The sequence below is a fragment of the Castor canadensis genome, chromosome 2 (assembly GCF_047511655.1).
Source record: "Castor canadensis chromosome 2, mCasCan1.hap1v2, whole genome shotgun sequence".
Lineage (NCBI taxonomy): Eukaryota > Metazoa > Chordata > Mammalia > Rodentia > Castoridae > Castor > Castor canadensis.
In genome coordinates this window covers 126,211,124-126,233,563 of record NC_133387.1, presented here as the reverse complement: position 1 = coordinate 126,233,563, position 22,440 = coordinate 126,211,124, and the positions used below count along the sequence as shown (strand labels likewise).

The window sequence follows — 22,440 nt, the reverse complement described above, 5'->3', positions numbered from 1 at the left end:
AGGGAGGGTACCAAAAAAGTTACTGCAGCCCTGTGTCATACAGGGGTTTGGTAAAATGTTCCTAGGGGATTTTAAATTGGGGAGGAGGTTATCTTAAGGTGCAGAAAGGGCTATCCAGGGAGTTACAAAGTTTGCTATGAATGATCAGCCCTCTTCATTGTTGCTCTTCTCTCGTTGCCCCAAAAACCCAAGGTGCACCCGGCTTGGCCTTCCATGGCTGGGGTTTGAGGAGACATGCGGCAGGTCTGGGCATTTGAGCCCAAATATTTATTTTCGTTCTCACATTCTCATTCTCATATCCTCATTGCTCTCTCTCTGTTCTCTCTCGCTCTCTGTTCTCTCTCTCTCTCTACACACACACACACACACACACACACACACACACACACACACACAGACACACACACACACACACACACACACACACACACACACACACACACACTCACTCACTCACTCACTCACTCACTCACACTTGCGCGCGCGCGAAGTGGGCAAAGCGACAGGGCTGGCGCCCACTCTGCGCGCACCAGAGCTCAGCGGCGGCCTTTGTTCGAGCACCCGGAGCGGGTCAGGGGCCTCCTGCGAGCTGCGGGGTGCTGTGCGCCGCTGCTCCCCGCGCTGAGCCTCGGCGAGAGGCTGGGTGGGCAGGCTGCTGGGCGGCGTTGGCTCTGCAGTGCAGAGGAGGACAGCTCAGCTCCCTATATGGTCGAGGATTAGCTCCGCGCCGCGGAGGCTGAGCCAGGAGCGGGAGGAGGGGGACAAGGAGGAGAAGCGCAGCGGCTTCGGCGCTCAGGCGCCGCCGGGGACGGGCGTGGAGGCCGAGCGCGAGCGCGCCGCCTCGGAGCCATGGCCGAAGGCGGCGAAGGAGGCGAGGATGAAATCCAGTTCCTGCGGACCGTGAGTGCCCTGTGGCCGGCGGGCAGGAGGGCGGGCGGCGGGAGGAGCACGGCGGGCGTCCGCGGTCTACGCGCTCCCGGGCTGCAGGTTGGAGCCACCTGCGGCCGGGCGGCGAGGGATTGCGCGGTCTGGGGCGCCCCTTCTGCTTCCTTCCTTTCCCGTCTCCGACCCTGATCCAGAACCCTACCCCGACCCTACCTCGACCTCGCTTTCCACGCAACTTGCTACTTGTCTGAACCTTGGATGCCCAAACTTCAAGCTGTGCTTGGCTGCGGGTTGCCCTGACCCAGAAGCGCAAAGAAGCCTTGAGTCGACCTCTGTCACCTCCGCTGCACCCACCCCGGCCTCTCTTCCTCGAGGCGCCCCCCGCACGGGGATCCGACCGCGTGGTACCGTGCTGGGACTCACCGCGCGGGAGCGAAGCCACCAGCTCAGCCCTCTCCCTAAGTCTAAGCTGGCCTCTGCCGCGGAGCCCAACTTGGCTGACTGCGCCGGGCCAGAGCCGCGGCTTCGGCTCCAGCTCCCGCTAGCCCCGCAGGCTGGGGAAACCCCGGCTTGGCTCCGCGTCACTCGGGTCCGCTTCCTGGCACCCGAAGGCGATGCTCCACCCCAGATTTTGGGAGGGGGGAGTCGATTGCAGCTAGGTCAGCTTGTCCTGTAGAAATTAATGGAAAACCTCCCTTAGATAAACGACCACCGGGAGGGGTGGGGGCATTGCGACGTTTCCTAGAGATGATTTCAGCCACGTGACCTTGAACAAGTCACATAATGCGTCCTACCTGGCCTCAGTTTCCTCGTGTGTAAAATGGAGAAAATAGAACCAGCATTCCCGAGTGATAAGAATGAAATGAAATACTAGATGGCATAATGTTTTGTAAACTGTAAAATGTTCTGTGTACGGTAATTTTATATGAGCTGTCTACCTCTCAGAAATTAGAATGAAAATTTTCTCTCTCTTTCCCTCTCCTCTTTAAGTGCACCCCTTCTTTCTGATCTGGTCATGGAAGATCTCCTTTTTGAGGCACTTGCTTCCAGTTCCCTTTAGATTTTGTTCCAAGCGGGGACCCAGGGATGGAACTTGGGTCTTAATTGGGGGATTGGGAGGCTCACACTGTCCTAAACTACTGAGAGTCCAAAGGCTTTGCTCTTCCTCTTGGTCCTGGTCTGCAAACTGGCCTCCATCCTCCCTCCTACACTGCACACAAGATGGCCTTTTGTTGTAAAGCTACCTGTTCTCCCCAAAGCTCTGTGGACTCCTTTGGCTTTCCCTCCAACAGGTGTCCTTAGTATTAAATGGGCAGCAGCTCAGGTGTTTTCCTGCTTTGTGCCCTCCACAATCAGTATTTTCTTCTTATTATTAACGGTCTTCCTGATGATTGAAGTTCCTTTCAGACAGAGAGGGTCAGCTTTGCCTAGATGTGCAGGGAGGTAAGGGTTAGGAACCTGGAGGTCTCCTTGAGACCCTCATCTTCCCTGACTTTTCCTCTCTGTCAGGCAGTGTGGCTGTGTTTGGGTGCACCTGTGGCCAACGCTTATTGCAGATGTGGTTCTTAAACTTTGTGTCAAGGGCCTCTTGTCCTGGAGATCAGGGCATTTGGACCACTTTTAAAGCACACTCAGTGGGCTCAAGGAGCCAGATTAAGAACACCATTGCAGAGTGCTATGTGTTAATTACATGAATGAAGTAATCATGGGGTCAGACTGCTCCAAATGTGACATAATGGATTCTCTTCTTCCTTATAATCACCTGAAATGTTTTTAAGATGTGTTCCTTAGTTCTTCAACTTAACACTTTCATCTTTAGCTTACTGGGGAGAAGACAGGGGTGAAGCAGAAGCCAGAAAGTCAAATGACTTGGCCATGGTTGCCCAGCAAGTTACCAGTAATGTCATTATATAATGTGAAGTGAAACTCCCACTGCAGCCTGGCAGTCAGTGTTACTCCAGAGGTTATAGTCCTAGAAATCTGCTGAGACAAGAACTGCAGGTTTCTGACTTTGACATTCTCCCTCTTCGTCATGAATTAGACAAAACTAATTGTTGGAATCCATTGTCACAAGCTTTTGATCTCTGCACAAAAAATTGACATCTTGTTGCTTTTAGGAGTATCAGGGAGCACTGGGCTATGGTAGCAAAGGGACTTTCTCACCTGTGTTAGAGAAAGTATTTCACTTTGAACTTACCGCTACCTTATGGTTTCTTTCTTTTCCCTAAAGAGCATCTTCTAAAGCATTTTGGCTATGTCCTGTATAAGAAGGCAGGTATTTGACAGTGGAATAGAATCATATCTTGGAACTTTAGAGGATTGCTGTTCCAGAGAGCAAAAGCTTTTGAGCTCTACTTTGTAAAGCAGACTACAGCACAGCATTGTGTCATAGATCCTAACCAAAACTTTGATGATTATTGTGTCGTGTGTATTATAATAGCACCAAAAAAGTGGCATGAAGTGACCCAGCAGTCTGCAGTAAGTCATCTAGGCGTGTTTGCTATCTTTTTTGACACATACTAGCTGTAGTGTTAATCTGGGATGCATCCTCTGATAGATTTGAAGCTCACAGTCTCCTAAGTTGGGGCACGGCCTAAACAAGGGGTTTGGAAGCTCATGCATATAGTGTTGACTAAATGCTTAAGAAAGTGGTGTAAAACTACATGTCCTACTCTGGCCCTCTGAGAGTCACGTGTGCCAATTAGAGCGTTGGACAGACAGATGCAAAAATCATCTTCAAGGCTAGAATTTTCCTCCCACTGCTGTTGGCAGTGGCATCATCCTCCCTTCCAATTGTTCCTGCTGACGTAGCCAGTGTTACTGATGTGGCTCTGAAGCTGCTCACAAGTAGATAAACCTGCCAGCCGCTGATCTAAAAGCAAGAAGTTATGGTGAGAAGAGTGAGAATTATCCTTTCTTCAGACAGTGCAGCGACTGGCACCAAATCCTGCTTTGAGAGCACCAGGTGGAAGTGGTTTTCTTCCCCACTTTCCCCCCTTGGACTGCAGTCTCCATTTAAAAGACAAAACAAAACCCCAAGCATTCATGTACTGTTTTTAAGATAACATATCTCCTTCTCCAAAGGGAATTCAAATAGGACCAAGGTAGACTTTGTTTCCGTTAGTTTCAATGAAAGATTGGTCACAGACTGCTAATTTAGCTCTCCCTGTAGAAAGTTACCTTACCTACATTTACAGCTCTTGAGGAACAAGAGAAAATTCTTAGGCTGAAAATCAAAGACTGCTACTCCCTGTGTCTGAGGTTCCTACAGGGTACCTCAGACAAGTCCCTGCAAGGGAACTGTGGCACTGATGTGAGCTCCAGTCCCTCTGGAGCACATGGGCCTGGGTTGGGGCCAGTGAATTTTTCTGGTGAATTCTCTCACGGTTTACGGATTCCTGCTTATTTCTTTCACAGAGTCCATTTATATAACAGTCCCGTGAAGCCAGTGCTTCCATAGTTTTTCCCCAGGGAGCAAGGTGAGGAGGTGGGTAGAGGGACTTTCTCCTCCAGCACAGGTTCCAGGTGCTAGAGAATGGTAATACAGGGAGTACTAGACTCCTGGGTGGGGGCTGCTGCAGGGCTGAGCAGGACTATCCTGCCAAATTGTGTTGGATGGTTCAAATGGCAAAACTGAAAATATCCCCACACTCTGGGCCTCCCAAGGTCACCTCAGGGCCTCCCACATTTTCAGTCTCCTCCCCCTTGGCTTCTCAGAGTTTGTTTTGATTCAAACTCTCACTAGCCCCTCCTTCCCAGGGAAATGGCCCTAATGGGTGTGAGTGGAAGCTGGGTGCTTCTCCCAAAGGAATCAAGGAAGTTTTGGCCTCTACCTTGCTAAGGCCAGAGAATCTTAAGACCAGGGATGTCTGAAGGGTTTGAAGCTGCTGAGCTCTGGGGAGGGATGATATCCTGCAAGCCTAGAAATGTTTGGCATGAGATGTTGCCCACTACAAGAGGAGTGAGACCAAGGAGCAAACCTGCAATTGAAGGATGTCTGACTGATTGCTCTGCTTATGTTCTTCCTGTGCTAATATATGATTATTAAGTGAGGACACTTAAGTGAAATGTGGTTTTTCTAAAACAATTGTTAATTTCTAATATTAGTTTAGAGAAAAAGTAAGTATATTTCTCTAGCTCCTTAAAATCTGAGGGAAAAAAATATTGAAAGGGAAAAGAATAAGGAGGAATTTTATTTGGAGAACAAAATACTCTGATGCGCATTTTTTGAAGGATTTGTGTTTAAATAGATTTTATATCTATGCATATTTGTTTGCCTCTTTGCTTGTTTTGTGACAATCTATCTTTCCTCCTGAGTAAAGCCTTCTTTATTTCATATTTTGAGTCTTCTTTTATATTTCTACTTAAAAGAGTTTTAAATTTAAAAGCCAATTATTCATCATTTTCAAATTGACTGGGCATCATTTTGAGTGATTCTTACCAATCTCTGTGTAAGACCAGGAGGTCCTAGTGTAGCTTATTTTCCTCAATTCCACATCAGCATAAACCCTGCTAAATTAACTGTACTTAAAGCTACCTTTAGTACAAGACTTATCCAATAGGAGTAGAGTGCTGTAATATAAAAAAAATTGAACCTAAAGGAATTCTTATGTCTACACTGGCCAATTGTGAACTCCAATGACTCATTTAAAAACATTGAGATTTTTGTTTCCCCCTCTGTATTTACAGAGAACCTTCTTTAAGGAAGCATTATGAAAGGCAACAGTAATTAAAAAAAAAATACCCAGATGGGAGAAGATGGTGTGTTTCCTAGGACAGTGTCATTGTGTCTGTCCTGTGCTAGGAAATCAACCCCGAAAAAGCACCACAGGAGCCCCTGGAATATCATCTTTGCCTCCAAGCCAGACATGATGCACAGCCTCCAGCATGATCTCATCACAGCACATCTGGGCAATCACTTCACTAAAGCGAACCCAGTGTTTCTCAAGCTATTTGATTGCAGGATGTGAGAAGGAAAGTTAACTTGTATGGTAGCCTTTTAATAGCCAGGAAGGCTTCCAGGATTCCAGTCACCAAATTGAGCATTCAGAATTACTTTTTGTCACCTCGGAAAATTACCAGAGCTACTATTTCCCAGATGACCACCTTTTTCTTTTTATTGAATGCCATATTTCTTCCTTCCAAAGCTATCCTTCTCATTCCCCCTGTACTCTTTTATGAGCCCTTTCTTCTTTTCCCTCAGAGCATCAAGGGCCTGCTTTCCCATAAAACCAATGTGACTTTTCCTCCATCCATTTCACTGCTTCCCTCTTATCTGCTTGGGGAGTGGGAGCCCTTGCAAAACTCCTTTTGTGGCACCTGGATGATGGAGACGCTTCTGTGGTGGGGGGCCCAGCTAGTGCTGAGCTGCAGGATGGTGATTCTCCCCAGGAGCCAGGTTGGGTCTTCTAGGTCTCAGGCTGGTGTTGGCTCAGCCATTGTCTTGCTTGGGGTATTTTAGGGACAAAGACACTTTCAGCCACGCAGTTTCCCTTGGTTCAGTGAGTTCTTCCATCATGGCACCTCTTCAGTTCAGAGACAGGGAAGAGAAAGTGCTGGCTCCCTACCCAGGATCTGGCTACTGGGATGAGCCTTCTGAGGTGCCAAGATTTTTTGCTCCTTATGTTATTCCTGATTCCTAGTTGTTAAAAGTTCACATCAGCTCTGAGACTGATGATGCAGTTTTCCAAAGCAAAGAGCTGTGCCTCCTCTCCTCACACACATGCCCTCTTCCCTTCTCTAGTTTAAGCATTGCTGACTCCACAGCCATACATTCACTGGCTACTGTTCTTTGAGGAGGACAAGGCTTTACCAGTAGGAGGCACTGAATCACCAGCCCCCCACCTCTTCTCTTTCCACCCTTTTAGAGGACTACTAGCCCCTACCTAGGCCTATCTATTTGAGCCAGTCTTATTATTATTGCATTCAGTTCCCAAGAAGATGAAAAGCAAACACCTTGTTCCCAAATCAGATTACAATGAAATTCAGAAGCTACACTCCTTGTGAGCCCTTCCCTCTGGGGCAGTGGCTGTTTGCTGCTGCTTGCTTTATAGCATGCAAAGGAGGCAGGAGGGAACTCTGGAGACAACAGCTGCTGCTGGTGGTGCAGCATCCCAGGGGCATCAATGGTGTTTCTACTGAGGACAGTTTATGGGTGGTTCTATGCTATGTGAAGCACAGCATGGTGAACAGGGCAGTACAGGTATAAGGAAAGTGCAAGAAGGAAAGTATGGGTCTGCCTTTGGAATAAGGCATTGCCTCAAGAAATTCCCACTAAGAAAAAACTGAACTGCAAAATTTTTAGTTCAATGGATCCCACTAATGATTACTGTGGTTAAGAGCTGAGCAGGAATTGGATTGGGGGAAGATAAGAAAAGAAGCCTTGCTAAAAGGGGTGGGCCTAAGTAGGCACTGTACTGGTTCTTGGGGAGCTCTGAATAGGATCAGAAGCATCAGGAAGCAGGAATCTGAACTGTGGAGGTGGAGACTCCATCTTTATCTCACCCTTGAGGAAGTGCCCAACCTTGCTACAGGCAATGCAGTAGGAAGAGCACTTTTTGCATCCAGGACTGATGCTAGTACAAACTTTGTTTTAGGTAATTCAGAATCACAGACAATAGCAAGAAAAAGAAAGCCTCAACTCTTTATAAAATGAGGTGGTTCTACATCAAAGTGAGAAATAAGGTGATTCTTTTACGAAGCAGAAAAGTGTTCAAGTGACAAACCCCATTATCAGTTATCAAATCTGTTGGTGTGTTACTCCTCATAATCCCAAGCAAATGCTCCGGAGTCCCCAATACCAACTCAGGACAATCCTACAGAAGACAAGGAGAATGCTGAGGGAAGCTGCTTATCCTCAGCCCAGCAAGCACAAAAGGCTCCTCCTGGAAGCTGCAGGCATCACAGCCCCCCAGGGACAGGACCTGGAATTACCTCCACAACAGTTAAACAGCTGAGTTCTCTAGTAGGCTTAACCAAGGAAAGCTAGTCAGGGGGACCAGGAAGAAATAGGAAATTCTCCATCAATGGCACATAAATGTCCATTGTCTAAGAATTATTGATTGAAAGTGCTACACTCTATGGAATCGGCCAGATCCAGACTGTAAATGACACTAGGACAGTAGGAGGGATCCAGGTGGTCACACCACCACACTGATCCAGAGCTGAACTTAAGAGATCACATGGAAGTAGGGCTGTGGGTCCTGGAGGAGTGTGAGCCCCTCAAGCAGGGCTCATGGCCCTGAAGAGAGAGATTCAAAAATAAACTGTAGTGAGGCCTCGAACAAATCTCAACTCTTTGCAAGAGGCTTTTTAGAATGAAAACCAGAGAACACATCAGTCAAATGGGTAAACCCGGAGCTAAAGCATTTGCTGTATTCTGCAGCATGTTTAATGCCAGGTACCTGTAGGATTGTCTGCCCTTCCCTAGGTTTTAGTCTATCCATTTCTAAAGACCTGATAATGCTCATATATCTCAGGAATGCCTTAAAGGGCCTCCAAGTCTCTGGGAGAACTGGATGTGTATATATGGGGGAAGTGGTTTGGAATAAGTTGGCTGCCTGAAAAGGCTCCTATCCATGAGCCTATTATATCCTTTTATGAGCTCCAGGAACACAAGAGTCTAATTCACTCTATCCCAAGTCTCTAGGTACCTGTTCAGAGGAATCACAAGCTTAAACACTTTCAGGGTCAAGCAGTTAGCTAAATGTGTGAATCAGGCTTTATTTGCAAAGGAGAGAAGGCCTGATAAACATACTGAAATAGAAAAAAAAAATCTAACACTAGCAAACAAGCAAAACACATCTGCAGTGGGATTCTGAGCTGCCTCGTAGTTTGCAGCTGTGGATGGACCTTCAGAATCTGTGTGAATGAAAGCACGGCCCACCATGCATGAACGTTCTGATGAGTAGGATCAGGGTTACAATACACATCAACGCGCTTGGATGAAAATGTCAAAATAAAAGACAATGTATCACTTATTACAATGAAAGACAGAGATTGGCAGGCAGACAGATTAATAGGTTTAATAAATGATGGATCTTATCACCCAAATGAATCTAGATTTTCTAGCCTTTAAACACCCTTTAAAATTGTCATGTAGAGGTAGACATCATGAAATGTTAAGCAAGCAGAGTATTTATTCAAGGTTTGTTGACCAACTAGTATTCTGTGCCTGGCCCTCGACAAGTTCTTAGTGTTGTATAGATGAATGAGACATCTTAATATTGGATACCTCAGACAGCTCTGAGTTAAGTGGCAGCTGAGCCTTGTTTTCAGTTCACAAGAATATCTGTCACTTCAGATGAATTTATAGCAATTAGCTTTTCTATGCTTCTATAGTAAAAAAATTCTTGTTAAAATATATGACCTTGGGGAAGTCTCTTTAATTCTGTACCTGTTTCCTCATGTGTTAAATGAGGGTAATAACAGTGGTTGTCTCAAAGGGTCATTGTGAGTTCAATGAGCTAATCCACCTAAGGTGCTTGGAGCAGTGCCCAACAGATAGTAAGCCCTCAATAAATATTAGCCATTAGTATTGTCCCAACAAACAATGTAAACACTGATATTAGTCACACTAACTTGCAAATGTCAGTACACATTTGGAAAGTACAAAGGGATGGTCCTCTGTGTTTATCTGTAGTCTTGATTCCTGACATTCTGCTTACCCACAAACGTGAGCAGTGTTGTGAATGGAAATGAGCCTGCTGTGATAAGCCTGGGGAATGGAGGCTGGCAGGTCAGTTCTCAGGCCTGCTTTGCAAAGCCTCTTGATAAAAAAGCCAAATGACTTTTTTTTCTCCAGAAGTTTTTAATTGCCCATGTCAAAGGATGGGCAACATGTTTGAAGACTCTTTAACCACAAAACTCTCATTGTCCTGTTTTCCTAGATTTTGCTTTTCTAACTTATGTTTAAGTGTTGAAATTTGCCTCTGTGAGAATTCACTGTATTCCCAACAAGTCAGTGGTTCCACCACTGTAAAGATCTGCCTATTCGCCTTCTCTGATCCTTTATCTTGTCTCGAAATGCAAAGAATGAGCCATTCTTGCTACATCCCCTACTGCCCTCTCTCCTGAGTCCTCCACTGGGGCAGTGGTCCAGACCTGTGGTTCATAAAACCCTGCTTCTCTGTCAAACACTATCCCCTCTGTTTTCCATGCAACAAAACTGGACAATGTCAGTTATTTAACTCTTTTCTGAATGAGAGTAGACACTTACCAAGTTCAAAGATGCCACTTCTGAGGAGTAACAGGTCTGGCATTGAACCAGGGCATGCTAGGCAAGCACTCTACTGTGTAAGCCATTCCTCCAGGCCTTTGTTTTTAAGTTTTGTTTTTGAGATACGATAAAATTAATTTTGCCCAGCTTGGCCTCTAACTCATGATCCTCCTGTTACCACCTCCCGAGTAGCTGGGATTATAGACACGTGCCACCACACCTGGCTGGTGCATTTTATAAAAAAATACTTTTCTTAGCATATATTAATTGTACAGTGAGGGAATTTATTGTAATATTTCATACATATAATGTACTTCAATTTTATTCACCTGCTGTTCACTTGCTGTGACTCCTTCTTATCCCTCCTTTCCCTACCCCACCCCCATTTTTAACTTATAAAACTTTTTAACTGGATTTTATTATGTCCCTTACATATGTACATATAATATACTTCAATCATATTCCTTCCCATCTTTCTCCCTTCCCACCTCTTGCTATTTCATCCACCAAACCATCCCCCTTTATTTTAGTTCTAGATTCTGCATATGAAAGAAAACATGCAGGATATCCACACATCCATGTTTATTGCAACACCATTCACAATACCCAAGATATGGAATCAGCCTAGGTGCCCATCAATCCATAAATGAATAAAGAAAATGTGGTACATATACACAGTGGAGTATTTTTCAGCCATAAAGAAGAATGTCACCTTGTTTTGATTCGATTAGGTAACCCTAATTGGCTCTTCATTTTACTGATTAAGCTGGTCCCAGCAACTGGAACTGTAATTAGGCTAAAGGGATGGGAAATTTAAATAAATTAAAGCAAGATTTCTCCAAATAATAGAGAATGGGTGGGCTTTTGATTTTGTTCATGAAAGGAGATTGCTTCTGGTGCTAACCTGGGTGTTTCACTACCAAGAGCTTTTACTTCTTAAATTGTGAATGGAAAAGTAAACTGCATTGATGAGCTATTTCACCTGTTCCAGTATCAGTCTCCTTATCTACAGAATGGTAAAAGTCATAACTAACACACAGGGAAGGGTCAGGGTGAAATGACCAGGTTCCAAGATCTTGTAGGAAAGGCTCCTCCCAACATCTATATATTGTATGGCATTGAAGTTATTCTACGAAGTATATTTTATAAAGTATAAAATACCATAAAGATACCACATATACATTGGGGTTCAAATGTTTACCCCAAAAGTTTATGTGCTAGAAGTTTAGTTCCTAAATTCATATATTGACAGTATTTGGAGGTGGGGCCTTTGGGAGGTATTTAAAGTTAGATGAGTCAGGAGGATAGGTCCCAACATGGGGTGAATGCCTTGGTAAGAAGAGGAAGAGAGAGCTGAGGTTCCACACTTCCTCTCCATCCTGTTTGTGCTCAGTGGCCCCTCTACCATGTTGTAACACAACCCCAAGACCTTACCAGATGCCAAGCCAGCTTCCAGAACTGTGAGCCAAGTAGACTTCTGTTGTTTATAATTTATCCAGTCTGTGGGGTTTCATTATAGCAGAGGATTATTAGAACACGTGCAGCTGCAATATCTGCCTATGTATGTATACAGCTTAGTATTTTAATTAAATAAACTTTAGATCAGTTACTCTGATGTGTTTATTTTTTACATAAATATTGTTGTGCTGGCTCATAATTAGGCATGATTGTACACAATTCACACAAATGACTGTAATTAGTAGAAATTTTGCCTAGTCAGACATTTTTTTTTCATTGAATGTCCTACTTTTCCTCCTATTTTCAACATAAAGAGTTGATGGCATCTCTGCTGCCACAGACCATTGTCACCATTGTCATCAGTATCAACAGCACTGCCACAGTCTCTGATCAGAGAGTGGCTCAGAGTTTAGGGTGAGGCCAACTGATTGTAAATTCAAAGAGAGACCTTGAGCCTTCTCGTCTCTAAAGTAAGGATGTCAGTAACTTTTCATGGTTATAAATCTGTGCTGAGATAGTGCGTGGCTCGGTCCATGCCTGTTTTCTCTTCTGTGCTACCACATGTGATGTCATAAATAATATGTATTTTACTGGTAGATCATATTCCCTGGTGACTGGGGATTCCTTGTGCCAGGGCCCAGCACCCATGCTCAGCCCAAGTTTCTCAGCTTCTGTGAGCCACCTGGGCTCTTGAAATAGCTGCTCTTCGATGATAGGGAACTGGTTTGGGAAGAAATTGTATTAAACTGTTTATCTACAGTTTTAACCTAATTAATTGGGAACAAGATCTAAACGGCTCTCCTATCTGCACCCTGGAAGCCATAAGCAGTGAAAATCTGTGGCTGTGCATGTGTTTGTGCTCAGTTTCCTAAGTATGTGACGGTTGTGTTTCCAAGTCAGGCTTGTGGTGAGCAATAGCCACCTGTGCCAGTCTCCCAGCTGTTGGATAGGTGACTGGGGCTGACTGCAGGCCTTGCTCTCTCCCTGGCTTTGCTAAAGCCATACCACTAATGTTCATGTCTTGGCAGAATACACATAGAAGGGCAAATAAATCACAGAGCCAAAGAGGCACCAGACCCTGTCTAAACTGCCCATGTTAAATGGACATTAGAAAGCAGGTTTGTTGGGGTTTTAAAATAAAGGAGACTCAGTGTTAGCCTCTCTATCCCTAGGCTGGGTATAGTATGCCACTAGGTATGTTGTGGTATTTCAGTGCCTACTGAGTTAAGTCAATACTGTTATCTTTCTACTAAAGAACCATAAGACATTTATAGCTGGGTGAAGACCCACTGCTAATTTTGTTAGAAAACTGTTGTTCCTCATCCACCCATCCATCATGCATTTGTTGAACACTTTTTTTTGGTGAAAGACTTGTACCTAGGGATTGGAGAGGAGTTAAAGGTGAGCAAAATACAAAACACCATTCTCAAGGATGCTAAAGTGTTCTCAGAGGATTCAATACCTGTGTCAGTCAGTTTTCTATTGCTGTGATACAATATCTGAGAAAATCAACTTAAAGGAAGAAAGATTTATCCATGCTCAATTGGCTCCATTGCCTTTAGGCTTGTGACAAGGCAGAAACATCATGGCAGGGAGGGCATATCCAAGGAAAGCTGCCATCTCATAGCAGCCATGAAGCAGAGGCAGAGAGCTAGAAGAAGGGTCTGAGACCAGATATACTCATTGAAGTCACACCCACAGTAACCTACTTCCTCCAGCTGGGCACTTCCTGCTAATAGCCTATTCAGCTGTGAATGAAGTTTGTGTCCTCATGATCCAGTCACCTTTCGTAGTGCCACCAGCTAGAGACCAAGCCTAAAGCACATGAGCCTTTTTTGGAGACACTTCATGGATGACCCACAACATCTAATAATAATAAAGGAGAACAGAATGTGCTAAATAAAGCTAAAAGTTACATACCCTAGAAAGAATAGTTAATTTTGACCAGAACATCAGGAAAGATTTGAAAAGAGATGGAAATATGAATGGAGTGGATTCTATCAAGTGTGAGTAGATTGAAAGTGAGGTTAAAAGGGCATTTGAGAAGGATCATCACAAAGAAAAACCTAGAGAAGTGTGGGACATGTTTCAGGAACTATAGAGACTAACCTATAGAGATACATGGAAGACTGGATTGAGAGATGAAACTGGAAAACTATTTTGTGAGCAGATCAAGACTATCTGGCCTTCATTTACTGGCTAATGGAGAACCAGTTAAAATAAATACAGTTAAGTCTGAAAATTCCAAAACATGCTTATGTTCATTTACTAATGCATGGTTTTGATGAAGTAGACTATATAAATATAGATTATTGTAACTCACAGTACTGTAACTGATTCTGAAGTAGCCAGGTGGCTCTTTATGGACAGTGCAGATTATCTGAGTAGCTATAATTGTAGAGACTGAAGTTGAGAAGGTTGTAGGCTACTAGTGAAGAAGAACCTACCAGAGACCTGGCCTTGCCCCATGAATGGAAATGAAAGATTCTTATGCTACACCTGAACTTTTCTTCCTGGAATGAGAACTGTTCTGTTACTCTAGACAGTGATTCACCTTGGCTCAGACCAAGGGGTTTAGGTGATAGAAAAAGAAGGAGGTGCTTTGAAAACATGTAGAAAATAGAATCTGGCTTCCGGGAATACAAGTATCAGCCACATCCCTCTCCTCTTTGACTTAATATATGACTTTGTTTCATATATTAAGTCTTTCCCCACCAAATTGAACAGCTCCTTGGGGGAAAATGGCTCCCTAGCTTCTTTCTTTATTTGGTTTCATTTTTTATAGTTTTTATCAGGGTGTTTATTCAGGTACACTGTGACTTAATCATTACTTGTATACTTGAACAATTTTCTAGTAATCATTTCTGCCAGATCCCATTGCTAGGGTAGATATTCAGCAAGTATTATTCACTCCTCCGCTCCAATGGTGTGTTCGTACCTAGTTGCTTATAAAAAGAGAATCCATATTCAGAAATTACAGGTTCCATTCTGGATTAGAAAATGTGAACTTCTAATTCATCTAAAAGATTTGAGAAGGATGTATGTGTCTGTATATGTGTGACTGGAATTAATTAAGGGATTCTGAATTTAATTTTTTCTATTTCATTCCCAATATTTAACATAGCATGTGCCAAGTAAGCCTATGTAAAAAGAAATGGAGAAAATGAGAAGACCATATGCTTATTTGAAATCTGATACCTTGTCTTCCAACTAAACCCTACACCCAGTGTCTACCTATGTAGTATTACCAAGTCCCCCATGGGCTGTTATCACAGTCTGTCCACAAACATTCTTATGTTTTTGTAGTTGGCTATACTTTTTCAGGCTTACTATTGTTGCCTTATAGAAGTGTTCAATTGTGAGGGCTACCCTAGTGGTATTTCTGCACCTAAGCTTCAGTTTTCCCTTTTCAGACTCTTTTCTTCAGGTCAGAGGTCCTACGCTGCTGTTCCAGGCAAGCCCTTTTCTGTTACCAATCCAAAGTGAAGGCCCCAGATAGTCCTCTTCTACTTTCATCAAGAGCTTCACTATAGTTATGGGGTCATTACATATAAGTACTTATAAGGGGGATTTCGCTAAGGTTGGTCTGTAGCAGTTATGTGGAACATAGTAACATAATAACAGGTCTTTTAATAAACCCAGACCGGCTTAATTGACATCTGTGTAGACCTGGAAGAGTACTTTCTTTCTCTCCCTCCACTCATGCTTACTCTCTCTTCCTTCATCTCTTACTCTCTTTTCCTACCTTGTATGTTTTTTGTCTTTCTCTTTTTCCTTGTTTACAGCTGCTTTTCTCTTTCCTCATTTTTTTCCATTCTGTTTCCCCCTCCAGGAAATATCAATACATGCAAATCAAATTTAGCTCTGGAATATGAGTCTGTGCCAAAAAGGCTCCAACTGTAGTAAACTTAAGGTCAGAACAGCAGCAGTTGTTCCCTGCTTGATACCTTCTGTTGTCTGTCACAACTACAGAGTTGTCTCTCTTCTCTTCTTTCTCATACCAGGTCCTCTTCCTGCCTAAGAGCAGACTTTTGGAGACTGCCTCAGAACTATGTGTTGGTGAACTTTTCTGTCTGTTTTACATATGCTAAAAACTGGTATATGTAATTCTAACCTGAGTTTCCATGAGTGGGACACCATACCATATTCAACTTTGTTTCCTAAAAAGCAAAATTTTCATGTTTCAAGATAATCTGTTTACTAAGGAGTATGAGTGCCATTAATAAAATTTCTACAAGATGTATCTAAAAACTGGAAAGTCAAACTTCTGATCTACTAGGAGAATATACCTATCTCAAACTGATGAGATATGTTTATGCTGTTCAGTGAGTGAGGAGTTAATGAGAACAAAAGGAAGTGGGTGTTGCTGAAAGGGTGGTTGCATCACACTTGTTTTGGTGTGTGGGCTGTTTCACTTTGGCGGGTTTTCATCTGAAGTATTTGGACACAATGCATGCTATGCATTTAAGTTACCTAGCCAGTCTAACTCTGCAGTTCTCCATGTTCTCTGTATTTCTTACCACCACATTATCTAGATTCTTAACAGTATGTTATTTTACATTCAGTGCCAGCCCACAAGTCTAGCTTACATTCAATATGAGCAACCTACGAAGTACTGCCCAATTGAAGAGACTCCAGTCTGTGCTACCTGAGCAGTTGTATTTGTCTGTAGTAAAATAATGCCAAAGAGATAGGCATCAGAATCCAGGAAATGCATCTAAGTAAGTTAGGAAGGCAGTAGTTAGTAAATCAGGAGGATGGTACAAATTGGCCGATGGAAGTAATCCAGGATGAAAATACAAAACCCTGAAGGTCCAACAGGGGAGGACCCGTACGCAGGCTTGGGCATCTGTGCCTAGAACAGTCAGAGGTCAAGACTGGGTTTTGCTTGTGTGACATCCTATGGAGCTGCTCTCCTGACCAATTAATCTCATGAGTAATGCTACCCAAGGTGGCAACTTGGGTCGGCTCCAACTTCAGGGCACGTCTTCTTTTCTTTCTTTTTTAAAATATTAAGTTACAATTATTTGAGCTTTACTCTGTTCATCAGGGTATATTTTCTTTGTCCTAAAAATAATTGGGGCATACACTTGAAAGCAGGCCCCATTATCTCCCATTCATCAACCAAACTTTCCTATTCTTCTTTATGCCTGAGTTTATTCCCACAATTCATGTTAAACCAAAAGAAAGTGTTTATGTTTTGTTTTTTCTTCCTGTACCCTCTTTCTGAAGTAGTCTTCTCACACTAGTTGCCACAATTCTCTTTTTTGCCTCCCAGCTTCCCACCGACTATACCTTGAACACACAAATCCTGACATTATGCCCACCCAGAGGCTCTCTGCTCTGTGCTCCAACCTTTCCTATGCCTTCTCTCCTGCAATGGTTACCTGGCCAGTATTTCTTTGACATGACTCTTGTTAGTATTCTCATGAATTAACTTGAATGAGGATATTGAAGGGACAGATACTATATTCCCAGATTTTAGAATGATTTTAAAATCAGTCTTTCATTCATATAACTGAATAATAACTGGAATTATAGGTATGATAGTAGTGGAATAGCATATATTGTAGATGCAGTAAAAATAACTACTCACAGCCACCCTACTCCCAAAATATTCATACCCTATACCTGTAGTTATAAGTATACCTATGGGTATAGCTTCATAGGATTAAACTTTGACCTTAAAGCCAGCAAGATATTAATTTTCACACATTTAGCTTGTGGATTGTAGTCTTTGCCCTCTGCTATAGTTTTGTAGACATAGTCTATTGCTTACTCATCTCTAAGGTGAATGCTCTGTAAGTGCGAGGCCCTGCCTCATTTCCAGGTAGCTACTCTGTGGACCACATGTACTCATGTGGCTGCCTCTCTGTGGTGTTATGAGCAGAGTTGAGAGGGCCTATTTTAAAGGCTGTTTTTTCAGAACAGAGCCTCCTTATCTTACTGTATAGTTTTTAATAATTAGAATTGATAACTTCTTTCTAGACAAGTATACTTTGGATCTTTTGAAAGAATAAGCTTTTAAAATCTATTCATTCTCTTTTAAATGCTAATATAGCAATGTTCTTGATGCCTCAACCCTTTAGGACATATTCACATCGCTAAGAAGGCAAGATAAGGGCTGGGGGTGTGGCTCAAGTGTTAAGAGCACCTGCCTAGCAAGCATGAGGCCTGAGTTCAAATCTTAGTAACAAAAACAAAAAAGGCAAAATAACCTGTCCTGAAATTCATCCCACCTGTTATCGTATAGCTGTTTAATTTGCTGATGTTCTTGCAAGGCAAATCACTAGATAATTCTGCTTTGAGGGTGATGTACTGAAGCATAGTCACATTTAATTAAGTAATTTTTGGCAGCAAAATTAGTTTTTTAACTAGAAATAGACTCTTAATTTGTTTCACTTTGTGATGACAATGCTGGAGCCATTCTTCTGTGATGATACACACATATCTCATGTACATACACATACCTCATATACACATCTCATGTACACACATACACATACATCTCATACACATGCATGTCATACACACATTATACATATACACATCTTATATACATACATTATGCACACGACATATACACACACACATATCTGCTAGGAGAAAAATAAGATATTCAGTGAAATTTTCTTTCAAGAATGAAGACCACACAGAACTGGAGAAATTTGACACTAAACAGAACTTAACAAAAGGATATATATTGGGAGAAATAAAAGTAATCCCCAAAAGAAGTTCTTATAGAAAGAAGAAATGGGAAGAAAAACAATTAAATCAAATGAAACCCAATGACAAACACGTCTATAAACAACAGTAAAAATATGCTTAAATTGTGGGATGGAGAAAATCAATATCCAAAATTCTAGATAATAATCACATATGAATAGCATGAGAAGAGGGAGGTATTTGATAAGGAATTCTTAAGTCCTTTCATTATTGTAGGAAGGTAAAGATATTATTGAGACTTTAAGTTAAATATATAAATTAAAAGTTCTAGAGTAGCTTAGAAGGAGGAAAAAAGGTAGGGAGGAAGAGAGGAGGAAAGAGGAGAGGGGAAGAGAGATGGGGAGAAGGAAAGAAGGAAGAAAGCTTATGTAATTTTATAGCAAGTAAAGGAGACAAAACACAGTGAAGGAAATTTCAGTTAACCTAAAAGAAGTACAAAAAGGGAAGAAGTAGGAAGTACAAGATCACATGGGTAAAATATCCACATATGACAGAAATGTACTCAATGTCCTTGCCTCCAATTAAAGCTAAGCATCTCAGAGTGGATGAGTAAACAAGCAAAAGAAAAATCTAAATAAGACTATTACTCAGAATGCATAGGATGCTACTCGTCATACTGAGAGCTTCAGTTCGCCAGGAAGTTATAAAGGTTTAATTGGCATGTATTTGAAGACATAAAGCAAGAATACCCAGTTCTAGAAGAGAAATTGATAAATCTACCATTTGTAGGATACTTTAACCCTTTTCTCAATATGTAATTGGTTAGGCAATAAATAAGGATATGAGTTGAAAGAGAAAAAAGACACATCTAACAATTACAGAATATGTATTGTTTTAAAGCATATAAAGTATTAAACATGATTATGTTCTTTTGCTAGAAATACAACTTCCAAAAGTTTTAAGAGAATCAGTGTTACACAATCAAACTAATCACAGAACAATTTAGTTTAAAAATTGACTATAAAAAGGATACCTCAGTGTGCGCCAGCGGTCACTTCTCCGACCCCAGCTACTCAGGAGGCAGATCAGGAGGACCGCAGTTCAAAGCCAGCCCAGGAAAGTAGTTCATGAGACCCTATCTCAAAAAGATAGGGCAGGTGGAGTGGCTCAAGGTGAAAGCCCTTAGTTCAAACCCCAATAACAAAAAAAATGGATACCTTGAAAATACTTTGTACATTTGGAAATTTAAAAAAGTGTATTTTCTAAATGACCCTGAATATCTGTCATGAGTCAAGGAAATAATACTAGATATCTCAAAACACTAAACTCACAAGAATTATGAAAACATTCTACAACAAAATTTGTGTGAGATTATTCATGCAAAACTTAAAGAAAAACCTATACTCTTGAAGCAGGTCTAACAAACTTTTAATAAAGGAACAGAAATTAAGTATTACAACAGTCACAGCTCTGTTCCAAATACTCAACTTCACTATTATAGCCAGTGGGTATGCCTGTGTTCCAATAAAACTTTATTTACAAAGACAGTCAATGAGCCATTTTGGCCCATGGCTCTTGATTTGTCAGTGCCTGCTTTATTTATTTATTTTTTTTGTTCTATTATTTTACTCCCTTTAGTGGCAACAGAGAAACATGAGGATCAACTTCTTTTTTTTTTTAATTCTTTTTTTTATTATTTTTTTAATTATTCGTATGTGCATACAAGGCTTGGTTCATTTCTCCCCCCTGCCCCCACCCCCTCCCTTACCACCCACTCCGCCCCCTCCCCATCCCCCCCCAATACCCAGCAGAAACTATTTTGCCCTTATTTCTAATTTTGTTGTAGAGAGAGTATAAGCAATAATAGGAAGGAACAAGGGTTTTTGCTGGTTGAGATAAGGATAGCTATACAGGGCATTGACTCACATTGATTTCCTGTGCGTGGGTGTTACCTTCTAGGTTAATTCTTTTTGATCTAACCTTTTCTCTAGTACCTGTTCCCCTTTTCCTATTGGCCTCAGTTGCTTTTAAGGTATCTGCTTTAGTTTCTCTGCGTTGAGGGCAACAAATGCTAGCTAATTTTTTAGGTGTCTTACCTATCCTCACCCCTCCCTTGTGTGCTCTCGCTTTTATCATGTGCTAAAAGTCCAATCCCATTGTTGTGTTTACCCTTGATCTAATGTCCACATATGAGGGAGAACATACGATTTTTGGTCTTTTGGGCCAGGCTAACCTCACTCAGAATGATGTTCTCCAATTCCGTCCATTTACCAGCAAATGATAACATTTCATTCTTCTTAATGGCTGCATAGAATTCCATTGTGTATAGATACCACATTTTCTTAATCCATTTGTCAGTGGTGGGGCATCTTGGCTGTTTCCATAACTTGGCTATTGTGAATATTACCGCAATAAACATGGGTGTGCAGGTGCCTCTGGAGTAACAGTCTTTTGGGTATATCCCCAAGAGTGGTATTACTGGATCAAATGGTAGATCAATGTCCAGCTTTTTAAGTAGCCTCCAAATTTTTTTCCAGAGTGATTGTACTAGTCTACATTCCCATCAACAGTGTAAGAGGGTTCCTTTTTCCCCACATCCTCGCCAACAGCTGTTGGTGGTGGTGTTGCTGATGATGGCTATTCTAACAGGGGTGAGGTGGAATCTTAGCGTGGTTTTAATTTGCATTTCCTTTATTGCTAGAGATGATGAGCATTTTTTCATGTGTTTTCTGGCCATTTGAATTTCTTCTTTTGAGAAAGTTCTGTTTAGTTCACTTGCCCATTTCTTTATTGGTTCATTAGTTTTGGGAGAATTTAGTTTTTTTAAGTTCCCTATATATTCTGGTTATCAGTCCTTTGTCTGATGTATAGCTGGCAAATATTTTCTCCCACTCTGTGGGTGTTCTCTTCAGTTTAGAGACCATTTCTTTTGATGAACAGAAGCTTTTTAGTTTTATGAGGTCCCATTTATCTATGCTATCTCTTAGTTGCTGTGCTGCTGGGGTTTCATTGAGAAAGTTCTTACCTATACCTACTAACTCCAGAGTATTTCCTACTCTTTCTTGTATCAACTTAAGAGTTTGGGGTCTGATATTAAGATCCTTGATCCATTTTGAGTTAATCTTGGTATAGGGTGATATACATGGATCTAGTTTCAGTTTTTTGCAGACTGCTAACCAGTTTTCCCAACAGTTTTTGTTGAAGAGGCTGCTATTTCTCCATTGTATATTTTTAGCTCCTTTGTCAAAGATAAGTTGCTTATAGTTGTGTGGCTTCATATCTGGGTCCTCTATTCTCTTCCACTGGTCTTCATGTCTGTTTTTGTGCCAGTACCATGCTGTTTTTATTGTTATTGCTTTGTAATATAGTTTGAAGTCAGGTATTGTGATACCTCCTGCATTGTTCTTTTGACTGAGTATTGCCTTGGCTATTCGTGGCCTCTTGTGTTTCCATATAAATTTAACAGTAGATTTTTCAATCTCTTTAATGAATGTCATTGGAATTTTGATGGGAATTGCATTAAATATGTAGATTACTTTTGGGAGTTATCGACATTTTTATTATGTTGATTCTACCAATCCATGAGCATGGGAGATCTTTCCACTTTCTGTAGTCTTCCTCAATCTCTTTCTTCAGAAGTGTATAGTTTTCCTTATAGAGGTCTTTCACATCTTTTGTTAGGTTTACACCTAGGTATTTGATTTTTTTTGAGGCTATTGTAAATGGAATTATTTTCATACATTCTTTTTCCGTTTGCTCATTGTTAGTGTATAGAAATGCTAATGATTTTTCTATGTTGATTTCATATCCTGCTACCTTGCTATAGCTATTGATGATGTCTAGAAGCTTCTGAGTAGAGTTTTTTGGGTGTTTAAGGTATAGGATCATGTCGTCTGCAAATAGGGATATTTTGACAGTTTTCTTTACCTATTTGTATGTCAGTGCCTGCTTTAAAGGCTGATGTTAGAAAATGAGAAAGATTGGAATAAATGAATACTCATCCAACCTAAGAACTTGCCCCAAACCAAAAGCAAAAATGAGAATGAGCCTAAAGACAGCAATTGGAGGGAAGAGGTAAAGATAGAGCAGAAATATATTGAAAGACTCCATAAAACAGAGCCCAAATCAGTTATTTTAAAGATAGAAACTTATGTGAAGATCAAGATTTCTAATACTTTATTTGAAAGTACAAAGCCCAGGAGCACTATGACCTG

General features: G+C 41.7%; 1 protein-coding gene across 10 annotated transcripts in view; it reads left to right on the top strand.

Moving 5' to 3' along the window:
- Window positions 1-439: 439 nt before the first annotated feature.
- Ryr3 (ryanodine receptor 3) overlaps window positions 440-22,440 on the top strand; it is a 494,693-nt gene continuing 472,692 nt past the window's right edge. For all 10 annotated transcript variants that reach the window (XM_074065580.1, XM_074065577.1, XM_074065585.1 and 7 more), the window contains exon 1: window positions 440-900. In XM_074065580.1, coding sequence (XP_073921681.1) covers window positions 850-900 — 51 coding nt within the window. In that variant the 5' untranslated portion in view covers window positions 440-849. The remainder of the gene's footprint in view (window positions 901-22,440) is intronic.